The sequence below is a fragment of the Nerophis ophidion genome, linkage group LG04 (assembly GCF_033978795.1).
Source record: "Nerophis ophidion isolate RoL-2023_Sa linkage group LG04, RoL_Noph_v1.0, whole genome shotgun sequence".
In the NCBI taxonomy this organism is placed as follows: Eukaryota; Metazoa; Chordata; class Actinopteri; order Syngnathiformes; family Syngnathidae; genus Nerophis; species Nerophis ophidion.
Window position 1 is genome coordinate 84,958,984 of NC_084614.1, and position 21,532 is coordinate 84,980,515.

Genomic DNA, 21,532 nt, shown 5'->3' on the forward strand with positions numbered 1-21,532 from the left:
TGTTATTTACATATAAACGCTGACATTTACCATTGATATATTGTTATTTACAGATAAACACTGACATTTATTATTTACATATTGTTAATTACAGATAAACACTGACATTTATTATTGATATATTGTTATTTATAGATAAGCACTGACATTTATTATTGATATATTGTTATTTACAGATAAACACTGACATTTACTATTGATATACTGTTATTTACAGATAAACACTGCCATTTATTATTTACATATTGTTAATTACAGATCAACACTGACATGTATTATTGATATATTGTTATTTACAGATAAACACTGACATTTACTATTGATATATTGTTATTTACAGATAAACACTGACATTTGCTATTGATATATTGTTAATTACAGATAAACACTGACATTTATTATTGATACATTGTTATTTATAGATAAACAGTGACATTTATTATTGATATATTGTTATTTACAGATAAACGCTGCATTTATTATTTACATTTTGTTAATTACAGATAAACACTGACATTTATTATTGATATATTGTTATTTATAGATAAACACTGACATTTACTATTGATATATAGTTATTTACAGATAAACACTGCCATTTATTATTTACATATTGTTAATTACAGATAAACACTGACATTTATTATTGATATATTGTTATTTATAGATAAACAGTTACATTTATTATTGATATATTATTATTTACGGATAAACACTGACATTTACTATTGATATATTGTTATTTACAGATAAACACTGACATTTGCTATTGATATATTGTTATTTACACATAAACACTGACATTTACTATTGATATATTGTTAATTACAGATAAACACTGACATGTATTATTGATGTATTAAATAATGATGGCTTAAATAAGGGTAATAATAAGGAATCACAGGTGCGCAACAAAAACCAGAGCAGGTGGAACAAAATCAGAAACTATGGTAACAAAGTAAATAAGGAAGAGCTAAACTAGGGATCGGAAGAGTCCAGAAACAAACTCAAAAACCAAAATAACATTTGATCCGGCCGGCGGATCCTAACAGAATGTCCAATATACGAACCTCTATATATCCCACATTTCTCAACAGATTTGAACCGTTGAAAACGGCAAATCCTCAGATTCTTAGGTTGTAGTAAAAGAGTGAAACTCACCAGATGCACAGTCTTCCTCATCCGCCCCGTTCTCGCAGTCCCTCTCTCCGTCGCATCGCCATGACAACGAGACACACTTGTTGGATCCCCCGCAGTCGAACTTCTCTGGTGGGCAAGTCTGTTTGCCTGCGGGCGAGTCAGGAAAGGAAGATTATCATAAAAGAAAATAAGCGAAACCACAAAGAACAAAGCCCGCCCTCATCATTGCGGCTGAAAACTCTAAACCGGCGCTATAACTGCACAAAGTGATTTTCCAAAAAAGACTCGCATGGTCGGCGGTAAATCAAGAGGACGACTTAGCCCACTCCTCCCTTCAGTCTGTTCAATTCTGCGGCGCGTGGGAATGATCCGGATTACCGACTGTCATCTACCGTGCTACTTTGAGCACAATGAAATCGAAAAGCTCTGATTATTTCACGTTTTTATTCCGGAACCTCAACATGGTGTGGACAAAAAAAACAAACCCTTAAAATGATCACGTCTGACAGGATCATAGAATTATGCGATACGGTCCAGCTTCATTTCACGGCAAAACTGGATTGGTATGATTGTGATCGTTCTGTAACATCCATCCATCATCTTCCGCTTATCCGAGGTCGGGTCGCGGGGGCAGCAGCCTAAGCAGGGAAACCCAGACTTCCCTCTCCCCAGCCACTTCGTCTAGCTCTTCCCGGGGGATCCCGAGGCGTTCCCAGGCCAGCCAGGAGACATAGTCTTCCCCGTGGTCTCCTACCGGTTGGACGTGCCCTAAACACCTCCCTAGGGAGGCGTTCGGGTGGCATCCTGACCAGTTTCCTGAACCACCTCATCTGGCTCCTCTTGATGTGGAGGAGCAGCGGCTTTACTTTGAGTTCCTCCCGGATGGCAGAGCTTCTCACCCTATCTCTAAGGGAGAGACCCAAACTCATTTGGGCCGCTTGTACCCGTGATCTTATCCTTTCGGTCATGACCCAAAGCTCATGACCATAGGTGAGGATGGGAACGTAGATCGACCGGTAAATTGAGAGCTTCGCCTTCCGGCTCAGCTCCTTCTTCACCACAACGGATCGGTACAACGTCCGCATTACTGAAGACGCCGCACCGATCCGCCTGTCGATCTCACGATCCACTCTTCCCCCACTCGTGAACAAGACTCCTAGGTACTTGAACTCCTCTACTTGGGGCAGGGTCTCCTCCCCAACCCGGAGATGGCACTCCACCCTTTTCCGGGCGAGAACCATGGACTGATCTTAATCCGACTGTTCATTTAGATGACAACATTAATTTATTTTACAATTATTTCATAAACCAGACAGAAAATGCCAAGCTGTTTGGTGTTCAGGGTTTCCCGCAGTACTTTGTTGTTAACAACGTTCTAGAAACATGGGCGGCAGCTCAGCTCGCTCGCAGTCCTTGAGGTGAAGGCTAATTAGCTTTTAGTGTAACGTCAGCTCATTTTGCGGTGTGTGTGACGGACAGCAAAGCCCTGTCTGTCTGAGAGAAAGAAAAGCATTATTGCCCTACAGTTAACAACTAAGTTATTTCACTCTACCTTTTTTCTGTGTTGATTGAGCTGTGTGGAAGCAGCAAAAAAGGACATTTTGACAATTTTGAAGAGTCTTACTGTGTAGTAAACTGATTTTAACTCGCGTTTTAGCCAGTTAGCCTTTGGCCCCCGTGAGGATTTTATTAGCAAGTTTGTTCCGCAGCAAGTCTTTAATTGTGATGAGACCAAAAATATGCCACGGCGGACCTTTGTTACAGCGAAGGAGAAAGCATTACCGGGGCACAACCCAATGAACGGTCGCCAAACACTGCTAGTGTTGGCAGAGTGGCTGTGCCAGCAACTTGAGGGTTGCATGTTCGATTCCCGCTTCCGCCATCCTAGTCACTGCCGTTGTATCCTTGGGCAAGGCACTTTACCCACCTGCTCCCAGTGCCACCCACACTGGTTTACATGTAACTTAGATATTGGGGTTTCACTATGTAAAGCGCTTTGAGTCACTAGAGAAAAGCGCTATATAAATATAATTCACTAGTAGTGACTATACCTAAAGCCAGTGCTTGTTTTTGGAGCGTACTTTTTGTGTATGTGTGTAATTTTGTTGTGTTTAATGGATGGAAATCATCATATCCATAGAGCTTTTTAACAGTCAATAGCCGTATTCCCACGGTCAAGCCACTCCTGAACTCTAGACAACGGAAGTTCCCTCAGTCAGCAATGGTTTGGGGAGCCATGTCAGCTGCTGGTTTTGGTCCACCGTGTTTCATCAAGTCCAGAGTCAATGCAGCTGTGTTCATGCTTCCATCTGTTGTAAAACTCCATGGAGATGATGATTCGATTTTCTAGGATAATCCGGCACCTGTCCACAGTGCCAAAACCACCAGTGACTGGTGTACTGACCACGGCATTACTGTCCTCCATTGGCCTGTCAACTCTCCTGACCTAAACCCCATAGAGAAATTGTGGGGTATTGTGAAGAAGAAGCCGAAAGACACCACACCCAATAATGCAAATGAGCTGAAGGCCGCTTTTGAAGCATCCTGGGCATCCAATAATGCAAATGAGCTGAAGGCCGCTTTTGAAGCATCCTGGGCATCCATAACACCTCAGCAATGCCACAGGCCGATTGTCTCCATGCCATGCCGCGTTGACGCAGTAATCCGTGCAAAAGGATTCCCAACCAAGTACTGAGTGCATATATATATATATATATATATATATATAAATAAAAGAACCGCACACATGAAGTATTTGCGTAGGTCTGTGGGCTGTGGAGGGGCCAGAAGTCAGAGGAGGTCAGCCGGCCAGAGGCAGCAGCTGGTGCCTGGGGAGAGCAAGTGGTGAGAAGGACTGACGCAGCCAGGCCGTGACCCCCACGAAAAAACTAAAAACAAAAACCCCACTGCGGTCACTGCAGCACCACAGGGTTGCTCGGAGAAAATCTCCGCATCGCCGTGTTCCATCGGTAAGGAACAAACTACCTTCTTCCATTTTGCACCTCATAAAGCTGGACAAATACGAAGAGAAATGGGCATGACTTACCACACTGATATCTTATTATTGACATATTGTTATTTACAGATAAACACTGATATTTAAAATTTATATTTTGTTATTTACAGATAAACACTGACATGTATTATTGATATTTTGTTATTTACAGATAAACACTGACATGTATTATTGATATATTGTTATTTACAGATAAACACTGACATTTCTTATTGATATATTGTTATGTACAGATAAACACTAACATTTAATATTGATATATTGTTTTTACTGATAAACACTGACATTTAATATTGATATATTGTTAGTTACAGAAAAATACTGACATGTATGATTGATATATTGTTATTTAAAGATAAACACTGATATTTAATATTGATATTTTGTTATTTACAGATAAACACTGACATGTATTATTGATATATTGTTATTTACAGATAAACACTGACATTTCTTATTGATATATTGTTATGTACAGATAAACACTGACATTTAATATTGATATATTGTTTTTACTGATAAACACTGACATTTAATATTGATATATTGTTAGTTACAGAAAAATACTGACATGTATGATTGATATATTGTTATTTAAAGATAAACACTGATATTTAATATTGATATTTTGTTATTTACAGATAAACACTGACATGTATTATTGATATATTGTTATTTACAGATAAACACTGATATTTAATATTGATATTTTGTTATTTACAGATAAACACTGACATGTATTATTGATATATTGTTATTTACAGATAAACACTGACATTTCTTATTGATATATTGTTATGTACAGATAAACACTGACATTTAATATTGATATATTGTTTTTACTGATAAACACTGACATTTAATATTGATATATTGTTAGTTAAAGAAAAATACTGACATGTATGATTGATATATTGTTATTTAAAGATAAACACTGATATTTAATATTGATATTTTGTTATTTACAGATAAACACTGACATGTATTATTGATATATTGTTATTTACAGATAAACACTGATATTTAATATTGATATTTTGTTATTTACAGATAAACACTGACATGTATTATTGATATATTGTTATTTACAGATAAACACTGACATTTCTTATTGATATATTGTTATGTACAGATAAACACTGACATTTAATATTGATATATTGTTTTTACTGATAAACACTGACATGTATTATTGATATATTGTTATTTACAGATAAACACTGACATTTCTATTCATATATTGTTATGTACAGATAAACACTGACATTTAATATTGATATATTGTTTTTACTGATAAACACTGACATTTAATATTGATATATTGTTAGTTACAGAAAAATACTGACATGTATGATTGATATATTGTTATTTAAAGATAAACACTCACAAGTATTATTGATATATTGTTATTTACAGATAAAAACTGACATTTATTATTGATGTATTGTTATTTACAGATAAACACTGACATTTATTATTGATGTATTGTTATTTACAGGTAAACACTGACATTTACTATTGATATATTGTTATTTACAGATAAATACTGCCATTTATTATTTACATATTGTTAATTACAGATAAACACTGACATTTAATATTTATATATTATGAGCAGATAAACACTGACATTTAGTATTGATATATTGTTATTTAAAGATTAACACAAATATTTAATACTGATATATTGTTATTTAAAGATAAACACTGACATTTATTATTGCTATATTGTTATTTAAAGATAAACACTGACATTTATTATTGATATATTGTTATTTAAAGATAAACACTGACATTTATTATTGATGTATCGTTATGTACAGATAAACACTGACATTTAATATTAACATATTGTTATTTAAAGATTAACACTAACAATTAATATTGATATATTGTTATTTACAGATAAACACTGACATTTACTATTGATATATTGTTATTTACGGAGAAACACTGACATTTATTATTGTTATATCGTTATGTACAGATAAACACTGACATTTAATATTGATATATTATGAGCAGATAAACACTGACATTTAATATTGATCTATTGTTATTTAAAGATTAACACTAACATTTAATATTGATATATTGTTATTTACAGATAAACACTGACATTTATCATTGAAATATTGTTATTCAAAGATGAACACTAACCTTTAATATTACTATATTGTTATTTACAGATAAACACTGACATTTATTATTGCTATATTGTTATTTAAAGATGAACACTAACATTTAATATTACTATATTGTTATTTACAGATCAACACTGACATTATTATGTACGGATAAACACTGACATGTATTTAAAAATGATATATTGTTATTTACAGATCAACACTGACATTTATTATTGATATACTGTTTTTTTTTTACAAATAAAGACTGACATTTATTATTTATATAGTGTTTTTTACAGATTAAATCGACCGAAAGGAATCTCCAGACCTCATGAATTCATCATTTATTGAGAGGACGACTTTCTGACTGTCGGACATTGCGGACCAAAGCCTGAGTTGTTATGAACAAGTCGGTACACTTTATTATCAAATCATATCGTCTCGTATATGATATTTATTTTCATGGACTATAGTAAAATATACAGTTTATGAGCTAATATTGTGTGTTTATTTACATGGCATCAGTGTAGAAATATAGCAAACTGCTCTTCTATTTATGGTCAGCTTGATTGGTAGAAACAACCTGAACTGTGAAATGTGTTGGAAACACAAAGCTTGGTACTTCTACAGGAACACTTTGTTCCAGGAACTGAAGGAACCTTTAGTAGGGGTTTGTATCTTTGGATGAGTTTTCTCTGGGAATTCTGGATTCCACAGACCAAAAGTCTTTCAATTGATTATCAACTGATGAACAAGGCTTGTATTATTTCTATGAACGTGCCCTCGGAGTTTCTCAATTTGACTCCGCCCCTCTCTCTCCTTCGTGGGGATACGGTGACCACAGATGAGGCGCTAGCTGTCCATAGTCGGGACCCAGGGTGGACCACTCATCTGGGCATCAGTTGGGGATGTTTTTGCCCTGCTGACCTGTCTTCTCTCAATATAATCTTCTGCTGGCCCACTATGGACTGGACTCTCACTATTATGTTAGATCCACTATGGACTGGATTCTCACAGTTATGTTAGATCCACCATGGACTGGACTCTTACTATTATGTTAGATCCACTATGGACTGGAGTCTCACTATTATGTTAAATCCACTATGGACTGGACTCTCACACTATTATGTTAGATCCACTATGGACTGGACTCACACTATTATGTTAGATCCACTATGGACTGGACTCTCACACTATTATGTCAGATCCACTACGGACTGGACTCTCAAATATTATGTTAGATCCACTATGGACTGGATTCTCACAATATTAGGCCAGATCCACTATGGACTGGACTCTCTTACTATTATGCCAGATCCACTATGGACTAGACTCTCACTATTATGTTAGATCCACTATGGACTGGACTCTCACACTATTATGTCAGATCCACTACGGACTGGACTCTCAAATATTATGCTAGATCCACTATGGACTGGACTCTCACACTATTATGTTAGATCTACTATGGACTGGATTCTCACAATATTAGGCCAGATCCACTATGGACTGGACTCTCACGCTATTATGTTAGATCCACTATGGACTGGACTCTCACACTATTATGTTAGATCCACTATGAACAGGACTCTCACAATATTATGCCAGATCCAATATGGACTGGACTCTCACTATTATGTTAGATCCACTATGAACTGGACTCTCTCACTATTATGTTAGATCCACTATGGACTGGACTCTCACACTATTATGTTAGATCTACTATGGACTGGATTCTCACAATATTAGGCCAGATCCACTATGGACTGGACTCTCACGCTATTATGTTAGATCCACTATGGACTGGACTCTCACACTATTATGTTAGATCCACTATGAACAGGACTCTCACAATATTATGCCAGATCCAATATGGACTGGACTCTCACTATTATGTTAGATCCACTATGAACTGGACTCTCTCACTATTATGTTAGATCCACTATGGACTAGACTCTCACACTATTATGTTAGATCCACTATGGACTGGACTCTCACTATTATGTTAGATCCACTATGGACTGGACTCTCACACTATTATGTTAGATCTACTATGGACTGGATTCTCACAATATTAGGCCAGATCCACTATGGACTGGACTCTCACGCTATTATGTTAGATCCACTATGGACTGGACTCTCACACTATTATGTTAGATCCACTATGAACAGGACTCTCACAATATTATGCCAGATCCAATATGGACTGGACTCTCACACTATTATGTTAGATCCACTATGAACTGGACTCTCTCACTATTATGTTAGATCCACTACGGACTGGACTCTCACACTATTATGTCAGATCCACTATGGACTAGACTCTCACTATTATTTTAGACCCACTATGGACTTGACTCTCACACTATTATGTTAGATTCACTATGGACTGGACTCTCACACTATTATGTTAGATCCACTATGGACTGGACTCTCACTATTATGTTAGATCCACTATGGACTGGACTCTCACGAAATTACGCTAGATCCACTATGGACTGGACTCTCACAATATTATGCTAGATCCAATATGGACTGGACTCTCACACTATTATGTTAGACCCACTATGGACTAGACTGTATTATGTTGGAACTGCAGACCTGAATGTGATGTGGGTTTCCTCTGAACACAAATTAGCCATCACTACAATTATTTCATGACTTGGTTCTTTCCATTCCAAACAGCAGAATGTCAAGTGGGTGAATAAGTGCCATCAAGACGAGAAAAAGAGAGAGAGAGGACTGAGTCATCAAAGTGCCTGAAGAAAATGAGAACTAAGCCAAAGCGACGTTTTTGACGAATGACTTGCTGCCTAAATGACTCCAGCCCAGAGACTGAGGCAGGAGGAGGACCGAGGTCAGCTCCTTGGTGACAGGAAGTTCCCCCAAAAAGGATGAAAAGACATCCTGCTCCCCGACTTTTCACGGTTTTGTCCCAACGGGAAAATCAGAGTCCAACGCATCAAAGGGAATAAGATGAAAGTAGAAGAACAGAGCATGGGTGGGAATTTGAATGCACGGAACTACGGATCAGGTCTTGTCCTTTAACCGATGACTCTTTAATAAAACCTGAACTCGCTGACTCCCAAACACGGAAACTCTGACAGAACGGACGGATATTTATTAGTGATGCGATAACGACATTCCTAATGGCGTTTTGCTTGGGAAGGAGGCCACGTCCATCCATTTCCTACCGCTTATTCCCTTCGGGGTCGCTGGGGGGCTTCGGAGCTTATCTCAGCTGCATTCGGACGGAAGGGGGAGTTACACCCTGGACAAGTCGCCACCTCATCACAGAGCCAACACATATAAACAGACAACATTCACACACTAGGGACCATTTAGTGTTGCCAATCAACCTATCCCCAGGTGCATGTCTTTGGAAGTGGGAGGAAGCCGGAGTACCCGGAGGGAACCCACGCAGTCACGGGGAGAACATGCAAACTCCACCCACAAAGATCCCGAGCCCAGGATTGAACCCAGGACAACTCAGGACCCTCGTATTGTGACGTCATAAAAGAAAATGACTGGACAGACAAACAGGCCTGGAGTGTGAAGAATGAAGGGTTTGTCCGCACAGGGCGTGGTTGTTCTGGTCAAGACCGGTCACTAGAACCAGGTCACGTCCACAAGTAACACTTTAAAACCTCGATTCGGGCTTCAAAATGTGGCCGAACTGGACTGCCGGTCCAGAAATACCGTGTTTTCCGGACCAAAGGGCGCACCAGGTTGTAAGGCGCAGTGCCGATGAATGGTTTATTTTCGATCCATCCATCCATCCTATTTCTACCGCTTATTCCCTTCAGAGTCGCGGAGGGCGCTGGAGCATATCTCAGCTGCATTCAGGCGGAAGGCGGGTACACCCTGGACAAGTCGCCACCTCATCATAGAGCCAACACAGATAGACAGACAACATTCACACACTAGGGACCATTTAGTGTTGCCAATCAACCTATCCCCAGGTGCATGGTTTTTGGCGGTGGAATAAAACCGGAGTACCCGGAGGGAACCCACGCAGTCACGGGGAGAACATGCAAACTCCACCCAGAAAGATCCCGAGCCCGGGATTGAACCCAGGACAACTCAGGACCTTCGCATTGTGACGTCCTAAAAGAAAATGACTGGACAGACAAACAGGCCTGGAGTGTGAAGAACGAAGGGTTCGTCCGCGCAGGGCGTGGTTGTTCTGGTCAAGACCAGTCACTAGAACCAGGTCACGTCCACAAGCAACACTCTAAAACCTCGATTCGGGCTTCAGAATGTGGCCGAACTGGACTGCCGTTCCAGAAATACCGTGTTTTCCGGACCAAAGGGTGCACCGGGTTATAAGGCGCAATGCCGATGAATGGTCTATTTTCGATCCATCCATCCATCCTATTTCTACCGCTTATTCCCTTCGGGGTCGCTGGGGGCTTCGGAGCTTATCTCAGCTGCATTCGGACGGAAGGCGGGTACACCCTGGACAAGTCGCCACCTCATCGCAGGGCCAACACAGATAGACAGACGACATTCACACACTAGGGACCATTTAGTGTTGCCAATCAACCTATCCCCAGGTGCATGTTTTTGGCAGTGGGAGGAAGCAGGAGTACCCGGAGGGAACCCACGCAGTCACGGGGAGAACATGCTAACTCCACCCAGAAAGATCCTGAGCCTGGGATTGAACCCAGGACAACTCAGGACCTTCGCATTGTGACGTCATAAAAGAAAATGACTGGACAGACAAACAGGCCTGGTTTGTGAAGAATGAAGGGTTCGTCCGCGCAGGGCGTGGTTGTTTTGGTCAAGACCGGTCACTAGAACCAGGTCACGTCCACAAGTAACACTTTAAAACCTCGATTCGGGCTTCAAAATGTGGCCGAACTGGACTGCCGGTCCAGAAATACCGTGTTTTCTGAACCAAAGGGCGCACCGGGTTATAAGGCACAATGCCGATGAATGGTCTATTTTCGATCCATCCATTCATCCAATTTCTACCGCTTATTCCCTTCGGGGTCGCTGGGGGCTTCGGAGCCTATCTCAGCTGCATTCAGGCGGAAGGCAGGTACACCCTGGACAAGTCGCCACCTCATCTCAGAGCCAACACAGATAGACAGACGACATTCACACACTTGTGACCATTTACTGTTGCCAATCAACCTATCCCCAGGTGCATGTCTTTGGAAGTGGGAGGAAGCCGGAGTACCCGGAGGGAACCCACGCAGTCACGGGGAGAACATGCTAACTCCACCCAGAAAGATCCCGAGCCCGGGATTGAACCCAAGACAACTCAAGACCTTCGTATTGTGACGTCACAAAAGAAAATGACTGGACAGACAAACAGGCCTGGAGTGTGAAGAACGAAGGGTTCGTCCGCGCAGGGCGTGGTTGTTCTGGTCAAGACCAGTCACTAGAACCAGGTCACGTCTACAAGCAACTATCTAAAACCTTGATTCAGGTTTCAAAATGTGGCCGAACTGGATTGCCGGTCCAGAAATACAGTGTTTTCCGAACCATAGGGCGCACCGGGTTATAAGGCGCAATGCCGATGAACGGTCTCTTTTCGATAATTTTTCATATATGGGCACACTGGATTATAGGGCGCATTAAAGGAGTCATATTATTATTATTTTTTTCTAAATGTAAAAGACTCCCTTGTGGTCTACATAACATGTAATGGTAGTTCTTGGGTCAAAATCTTGCATAAGTGATGTTTTACAGATCATCTTCAAGCCTCTTTCTGTCAGTCGCTTCCGAATGTGCCGTTTTGTGGGCGGGTCTTATTTATGTAGCTTATTTACATCTACCCCCCGTCATCTCTGATGTAACTGTGTAGCGTGCAAGGACGGGAGTAGAAGAAGTGGTAAAAGATTCCCGCCGGAAATGTGTCGAGTGAAAAAAACGTCCGACCGGAACTCTCTAATAACTATAGTTCCTCGGGTGAATAATTTAAACTCACCACACCGGTATGTTTTAGCGCTTACATTGCGAGTTTACTGACCGATACGAGTAGGAACTTTACACTACTTTATATTAGAAATGGCAACAATGGAGGATGAATAACAAGAAGATAAGAGGAAAAGAAGAAGCTTATCAACTACGGAGTCGGCACGGACTACAAAGGCGTACCTGCGCAATTTTTGGCCGACTGGACTGCCAGTTCAAAAATACTGTATTTTCCGTACCATAGGGCGCACCGGATTATAGGGCGCACTGCCGATGAATGGTCTATTTTCGAACTTTTTATATACATAGAGCGCACAGATTATAGGGCGCATTAAAAGGAGTCATATTATTTTATTTTATTTCTATATGTAAAAGACTTCCTTGTGGTCTACACAACATGTAATGGTAGTTCTTTGGTCAAAATATTGCACGGACAACGATCATCTTCAAGCCGCTTTCAGACTGTCGCTTCCGGATGCGCCGTTTTTGTGGGCGGGTCTTATTTACGTGGCTCACCTTTGTCATCTTTGTTGTAGCGGTGTAGCGTGCAAGGACGGGAGTGGAAGAAGTGTCAAAAAGATGGCGCTAACTGTTTTAACGACATTCGGACTTTACTTCAATCAATAACGGATCCGGAAACAACAACGCTGGAAATGTGTCGTGTGAAAAACCATCTGACCGGAACTCTTTAATGACTAAAGTTCCTCGGGTGAATAATGTACACTCACTACACCGGTATGTTTTAGCGCTTTCATGTCGAGTTTACTGACATATATAAGTAGGAACTTTACACTACTTTATATTAGAAATGGCAACAGCAAAGCATGAATGTCCCATAATAAGAAAATAGAGAAAAATAAGAAGCTTATCGACTACAGAGTCTCCACGGACTACAAAGGCAGAAGCGCACAATTTCTATATATATATATATATATATATATATATTTATATAGGAACTTGCAAGCGTACTTCTTCTTCTTATTCGTCGTTGTCACGTCTCTTCTCCGTTCTTCTGTTTCGTCTCTGTTATGTTTTTGGACATTACTACTTGCCGTAGTTTTGAAGCAATGCATGATGGGAATCCGGATGTTGTGTGTCAGTGTATCAAGGTGCCGGCTGGAATAAACACACGCTGAGAAATAGCTCCGTGCCTGCCTGCTTTATGGGTTATAGATACAACTTTGGATAACGGAGACATATGTAATAGTTTCCTTTTCGGGTGAGAGAGGACGCTAAAGGTAGTACCTTTGTGGTACGACCCCAATATTGGTGTCCGGGTGGAAATCGGGAGAATGGTTGCCCCGGGTCACTGAAATTCGTGAGTCTCCCGGGAAAATTGGGAGGGTTGGCAAGTATGACGAGGGTGCAGGTCCACACGCTTTCCTCATGAGCTAAATTGAATCCTGTCTATGTTTGATTCCTTGCTTCTTGTCTTGTTTAATAAATAGTGTGGTGTTTGCCTCAAATGCCTGTCCTTGATTTTTTCAGAGATTTTATGTTTGTTTTCACTCTCTCTGTCTCTCTCTCTCTCTTTTTCCTTTCAGTAGCGGCAAAAACCCTTCCTCTTTTGTATTCTGATGTTATTTGAGTACTCAAATACTTAAAAAGACCTTTGTTTGTCTGTGGACTATTTTTTGTTGAATGGAAAAAGTTCCAAAACATTGAAAACATGACTTGCTGCTGTTATTTTTGTCTGTCCTATAAAAAGGTGTCATAAAAAAGTTGCGTAATATTAGGATTTTCATAATCCCGCAGCCACATCACATTTCTGCTCGGCTACTCGCGAGGCAGAGTTCATAGGGTTCAAACCTAAATCCCCTGTCGGACAAATAAAAAAATGCCATATGTCTGTCTTGTTGATTTAAAAATGAGAAATGTAACGAGTAAAGTGTGTTTATTAAAGGAGGTTTAAGATACTACTGTATTTTTTGTTATACCGCAACACAAAAAATATGATCTTTGTAAAGCGACACGTTCTTCATCTTCTCCAGATTTTGGCGAGCTCTACATTCCACATTTTTCACCCGATTCAAACTGTTCCAACTTCAAACTGGTCAGCCTATTCGGGAATTGCAGGCTTTCCCTTGACAAATTCCAAAATTTCCCAGATTTTCTAGAATTTTAGCCTTTCCGAGACAATTTTTCCCAGTCTAAATGAATTGGCCATTTTTCAAACTTCCACCATTTCCACATTTTTCAACCAATTCAAACCATTCCACTTTCAACACATTCTACCATCCTGGAAATGTAAACTACCTTTCTTCCAAGTTCAAAAATATTCCAGGATTTTCCAGAATTCCTGTTTTTCCAAAGCCTTATTTCCACGATTTGTTCTGGTGACTCCTTTCCCACATTTTTTCCACGCATTTCAACCGTTCCACCGTCAAAACATTACTCTTAATCAGGACAAAAAAACTGAATTGTTTTTTGAACTGGAAAAATTCTCGGTTTTCCCCAAATTCCAGGAATTGCGTAATACCATTTATCAATTCAACACGTTACTACTTCAACATTTTTCGACCGATTTAAAAAATTCCAACACCAACCATTTCAAGTACTGTATTTTGTGTTATACCGCAACACAAAAAATATGATCTTTGTAAAGCGACACGTTCTTCATCTTCTCCAGATTTTGGCGAGCTCTACATTCCACATTTTTCACCCGATTCAAACTGTTCCAACTTCAAACTGGTCAGCCTATTCGGGAATTGCAGGCTTTCCCTTGACAAATTCCAAAAATTCCCAGATTTTCCAGAATTTTAGCTTTCCCGAGACAATTTTTCCCATTCAAAATGAATTGGCCATTTTTCAAACTTTCACCATTTCCACATTTTTCAACCGATTCAAACCATTCATTTTCAACACATTCTACCATTCTAGAAATTTAAACTACCTTTTTTCCAAGTTCAAAAATATTCCAGGATTTTCCAGAATTCCTGGTTCTCCAAAGCCCTATTTCCAATTCCACCATCCTGGAAATATAAAAACAAAATTTTTTGCAATTTCAAAAACATTCCAGGATTTTCCAGAATTCCTGGTTTTTCCTGGACATTTTTCCAATTCAAAATGAATTGGCCATTTTTCTAAACTTTCACCATTTCCAAATTTTTCAACCGATTCAAACCATTCCACCTTCAACGCATTTTAGCATCCTGGTAATTTAAACCACATTTTTTCCAAGTTCAAAAATATTCCATAATTTTCCAGAATTCCTGGTTCTCCAAAGATCTATTTGCAATTCCACCATCCTGGAAATATAAACACCATTTTTTGCCATTTCAAAAACATTCCAGGATTTTCCAGAATTCCAGGTTTTCCTGGACATTTTTCCCATTCAAAATGAATTGGCCATTTTTCTAAACTTTCATCATTTCCAAATTTTTCAACCGATTCAAACCATTCCACCTTCAACGCATTTCAGCATCCTGATAATTTAAACACATTTTTTTCCAAGTTCAAAAATATTCCAAGTTTTTCCAGAATTCCTGGTTCTCCAAAGACCTATTTCCAATTCCACAATCCTGGAAATTTAAACACCATTTTTTGCAATTTCAAAAACACTCCAGGATTTTCCAGAATTCCTGGTTTTCCTGGACATTTTTCCCATTCAAAATAAATTGGCCATTTTTCTAAACTTTCACCATTTCCAAAATTTTAAACCGATTCAAACCATTCCACCTTCAACGCATTTTAGCATCCTGGTAATTTAAACCACATGTTTTCCAAGTTCAAAAATATTCCAGGATTTTCCAGAATTCCTGGTTCTCCAAAGCCCTATTTCCAATTCCACCATCCTGGAAAAATAAACACCATTTTTTGCAATTTCAAAAACATTCCAGGATTTTCCAGAATTCATGGTTTTCCTGGACATTTTTCCCATTCAAAATGAATTGGCCATTTTTCTAAACTTTCACCATTTCCACATTTTTCAACCGATTCAAACCATTCCACCTTCAACGCATTTTAGCATCCTGATAATTTAAACCAGATTTTTTCCAAGTTAAAAAATATTCCAGGATTTTCCAGAATTCCTGGTTTCCAAAGCCCTATTTCCAATTCCACCATCCTGGAAATATAAACACCATTTTTTGCAATTTCAAAAACATTCCAGGATTTTCCAGAATTCCAGGTTTTCCTGGACATTTTGAATTTCAACCATCCTGGAAATTTAAAAAACCTTTTTGCAATTTCAAAAAAATTCCAGGATTTTCCAGAATTCCTGGTTTTCCTGAACATTTTTCCAATTCAAAATGAATTGGCCATTTTTCTAAACTTTCAACATTTCCAAATTTTTCAACCAATTCAAACCATTCCACCTTCAACACATTCTACCATTCTAGAAATTAAAAATACCTTTTTTCCAAGTTAAAAAAAAGTCCAGGATTTTCCAGAATTCCTGTTTTTCCAAAGCCTTATTTCCACGATTTGTTCTGGTGACTCCTTTCCCACATTTTTTCCACGTATTTCAACCGTTCCACCGTCAAAACATTACTCTTAACCAGGACAAAACAACTAAATAGTTTTTTGAACTGGAAAAATTCCCGGTTTTCCCAAAATTCCAGGAATTGCGTAATACCATTTATCAATTCAACACGTTACTACTTCAACATTTTTCGACCGATTAAAAAAATTCCAACACCAACCATTTCAACTCATTCAGACCATTCAAGTTTTTTTTTACCATTTTTAAAAAAAAATCAGCTTTTCCCAAAATTCCGGATTTTGGGAAATTCACGGATATCCCAGAATTCCAGGTTTTCCGGGACACTTTTCCAATTCAAAATGAATTGGCCATTTTTCGAACTTCCACAATTTCCGCATTTTTCAACCTTATCAACCCATTCCACCGTCAACCTATTCCACCATCCTGGAAATTCAAACTCCCCCTTTTTCAAGTATACATTTTTTTTCCAGGATTTTCCAGAATTCCGGGTTTTCCAAAGCCCTATTTACACCCTTTTTTCTCGCAACAACTCCTCCACATTTTCCAACCCACTTCAACCGTTCCACCATCAAAACATTTCTCTTAATCAGGACAAAAAAACTAACATTTTTTTTAACTGGAAAAACTCCCGGTTTTCCCGAAATTCCAGGGATTCTGTAATACTATTTCTCAACTCAACATGTTACTACTTCAACATTTCGCGATCGATTCCAGAAACTCCAACACCAACCATTTCAACTCATTCAGACCATTCAAGTTTTTTTTTTACCATTTTCCCCAAAAAATTCACACTTTTTCCCTAAAAATCCCACATTTTGGGGAAATTCCAAAGATTTCCCAGAATCCCAGGTTATCCGGGACAATTTTCCCATTCAAAATAAATTTGCCATTTTTCTAAATTCCACCATTTCCACAATTTCCAACCGATTCAAACCATTAAACGACATCCTCTGGCTCTACCGAGGATGTCGTTGTGGTTTGTGCAGCCCTTTGAGACACTAGTGATTTAGGGCTATATAAATAAACATTGATTGATTGATTGTTTAAACACATCCAACCATCCTGGAAATTTTAACTACCTTTTTTCCAAGTAAAAAAAAAAAAAAGGGTAGTCATGGAAACAGAATAAAAAGTCTCACCTTAAAACTCATCTGTATACTCTAGCCTTTAAATAGACCTCCTTTTTAGACCAGTTGATCTGCCGCTTCCTTTCTTTTTTCTCCTATGTCCCCCCCTCCCTTGTGGAGGAGGTCCGGTCCGATGACCATGGATGAAGTACTGGCTGTCCAGAGTCGAGACCCAGGATGGACCGCTCCCCTGTATCGGTTGGGGACATCTCTACGCTGCTGATCCGCCTCCGCTTGGGATGGTTTCCTGTGGACGGGACTCTCGCTGCTGTCTTGGATCCGCTTGAACTGGACTCTCGCGGCTGTGTTGGAGCCACTATGGATTGAACTTTCACAGTATCATGTTAGACCCGCTCGACATCCATTGCTTTCGGTCCCCAAGAGGGGGGGGCGGGGGTTGGGGGGGGGGTTGCCCAGATTTGAGGTCCTCTCCAAGGTTTCTCATAGTCAGCATTGTCACTGGCGTCCCACTGGATGTGAATTCTCCCTGCCAACTGGATGTGTTTCCTTGCCCTTTTGTGGGTTCTTCCGAGGATGTTGTAGTCGTAATGATTTGTGCAGTCCTTTGAGACATTTGTGATTTGGGGCTATATAAATAAACATTGATTGATTGATTGATTGATTGATTGATTGATTGATTAAACACATCCAACCATCCTGGAAATTTTAACTACCTTTTTTCCAAGTAAAAAAAAAAAAAAGGGTAGTCATGGAAACAGAATAAAAAGTCTCACCTTAAAACTCATCTGTATACTCTAGCCTTTAAATAGACCTCCTTTTTAGACCAGTTGATCTGCCGCTTCCTTTCTTTTTTATCCTATGTCCCCCCCTCCCTTGTGGAGGGGGTCCGGTCCGATGACCATGGATGAAGTACTGGCTCTCCAGAGTCGAGACCCAGGATGGACCGCTCCCCTGTATCGGTTGGGGACATCTCTACGCTGCTGATCCGCCTCCGCTTGGGATGGTTTCCTGTGGACGGGACTCTCGCTGCTGTCTTGGATCCGCTTTGAACTGAACTCTCGCGGCTGTGTTGGAGCCACTATGGATTGAACTTTCACAGTATCATGTTAGACCCGCTCCACATCCATTGCTTTCGGTCCCCTAGAGAGGGGGGGTTGCCCATATCTGAGGTCCTCTCCAAGGTTTCTCATAGTCAGCATTGTCACTGGCGTCCCACTGGATGTGAATTCTCCCTGCCCACTGGGTGTGAGTTTTCCTTGCCCTTTTGTGGGTTCTTCCGAGGATGTTGTAGTCGTAATGATTTGTGCAGTCCTTTGAGACATTTGTGATTTGGGGCTATATAAATAAACATTGATTGATTGATTGATTGATTGATTGATTAAACACATCCAACCATCCTGGAAATTTTAACTACCTTTTTTCCAAGTAAAAAAAAAAAAAAGGGTAGTCATGGAAACAGAATAAAACATCTCACCTTAAAACTCATCTGTATACTCTAGCCTTTAAATAGACCTCCTTTTTAGACCAGTTGATCTGCCGCTTCCTTCCTTTCTCCAGAGTCGAGACCCAGGATGGACTGCTCGTCGGGACCCAGGATGGACCACTCGCCTGTGTATCGGTTGGGGACATCTCTACGCCGTTGATCCGCCTCCGCTTGGGATGGTTTCCTGTGGACGGGACTCTCGCTGCTGTCTTGGATCCGCTTTGAACTGAACTCTCGCGGCTGTGTTGGAGCCACTATGGATTGAACTTTCACAGTATCATGTTAGGCCCGCTCGACATCCATTGCTTTCGGTCCCCTAGAGGGGGGGGTTGCCCACATCTGAGGTCCTCTCCAAGGTTTCTCATAGTCCGCATTGTCACTGGCGTCCCACTGGATGTGTTTCCTTGCCCTTTTGTGGGTTCTTCCGAGGATGTCGTAGTCGTAATGATTTGTGCAGTCCTTTGAGACATTTGTGATTTGGGGCTATATAAATAAACATTGATTGATTGATTGAATAAACAAGGAAGTGCAAAAACAGGAACTGAGTGTCCCAAAAATAACAAGCAGAACATGACTAAAACAAAACAGGATCACACAGACATGACAGTCTTCAGGACAAATAAAGCCAGATCCATTCTCGTTTGGTTCCTCGGTGTAGTTCTAGCGGAGGGAGTAAAAGACGATTCAATAAACCGACGCGGGAGCAGGAAAGGAGACGTGAGCTGCTAACACGAGCCAGACGTCATTGTTTCATCAGCGTGTCCTCCGCCCTGCATTATACATGCAGGACAGAAAGGAAGGCGCGTGTCGGACCGAGCTGCCAGATGGAGAAACGCTGTTTTCCATTTGCAAAGTGCACTGTTCAGTCGTGAAAGGATGCTTCACGGCGAGCTGAGGAGCACGGGATTAACCGCCTCCTTGTCGCAACTAATGTGGCAAACGTCGTGTCCGGGACACGCGTTATCGCACACTAAAGTGCCCAAAACACTCTTCCACACAGCTGTAGCACAGAGGTTCAACAATGTAGCATTTTATTAGGACTACCGTATTTCCTTGAATTGCCCCCGGGGCGCTAATTTATTTCTCACTCCAAAACTTACCAAAGGCATGCAGTAAAAAATTGAGTGTGATGTAAGAACACCATCACAATTAATTATTATGGTCTTACCTTTACTTATAAATGAAGTCCGTACGCAGCTCCTTCTGATCAAAAGCATCGATCACTGGTTTATAGAAGTCTTCCTTATAAGGGATTGGATTTATATCGCGCTTTTTTATTGTTATATACTCAAAGCGCTCACAGACAAGTGGGAACCCATCATTCATTCACACCTGGTGGTGGTAAGCTACATCTAAACTGACGGAAGCGTGGCTGCCAGTTTGCGCCTACGACCCCTCCGACCACCACCAATCATTCATTCATCATTCACTCACCGGTGTGAGCGGCACCGGGGGCAAAGGGTGAAGTGTCCTGCCCAAGGACACAACGGCAGCGAGTTTGATGCCCTTAGGTGGGAAGCGAACCTGCAACCTTCAGGTTTCTGGCACGGCCGCTCTACCCACTACGCCATACCACCCAGGTAAGAAACAGAAAAAAAAAGTCCCTCTATTTAATGCAAGTCAGCAACAAAAAAGCTGAAAATATGACAGAGTGTCTAGAAGGGTGTCCCTTCAAGAAGGCCCACCCGCCAAGGATCACCACCCAGGTAAGAAACAGAAAAAAAGTCCCAAATAACAAATGCCATGTTGCTGACACAACGTAAACACAACAGAAGAAATACCCAAAAACCTTTGCAGCACTAACTCTTCCGGCCCGCTACACTATACACCCCCTTGCCGCCCCCTACCCAAACCCCGACCTCCTCAACCTCCTTATGCTCTCTCAGGAGGAGCATGTACCAAATTCCAAATTCCATGTTGCTGACACAAAATAAACACAACAGAATAAATACACAGAATCCCTTGCAGCACTAACTATTCCGGGACGCTACAATACACACCCTCCTGCTACCCTCTATCCTAACCCCGCCCACCTCAACATCCCAAATTCCATGTTGCTGACACAACATAAACACAACAGAATAAATACTCAGAAGCCCTTGCAGCACTAACTCTTCCTGGGTGCTACAATATACACCCCCCTCTCCCGCTATCCCCTACACTAACCCCGCCCACTTCAATCTCCTCCTGCTCTCTCAGGAAGAGCATGTACCAAATTCCAAATTCCATGTTGCTGATACAACATAAACACAACAGACCATATACCCAGAAACCCTTGCAGCACTAACTACAGGATGCTACAACATA

General features: G+C 40.4%; 1 protein-coding gene across 3 annotated transcripts in view; it reads right to left on the reverse strand.

The window, feature by feature from the left end:
- LOC133552099 (low-density lipoprotein receptor-related protein 8-like) overlaps nt 1–21,532 on the reverse strand; it is a 242,223-nt gene that overhangs the window by 116,457 nt on the left and 104,234 nt on the right. For all 3 annotated transcript variants that reach the window (XM_061899427.1, XM_061899428.1, XM_061899426.1), the window contains exon 4: nt 1,162–1,287. In XM_061899427.1, coding sequence (XP_061755411.1) covers nt 1,162–1,287 — 126 coding nt within the window. The remainder of the gene's footprint in view (nt 1–1,161; nt 1,288–21,532) is intronic.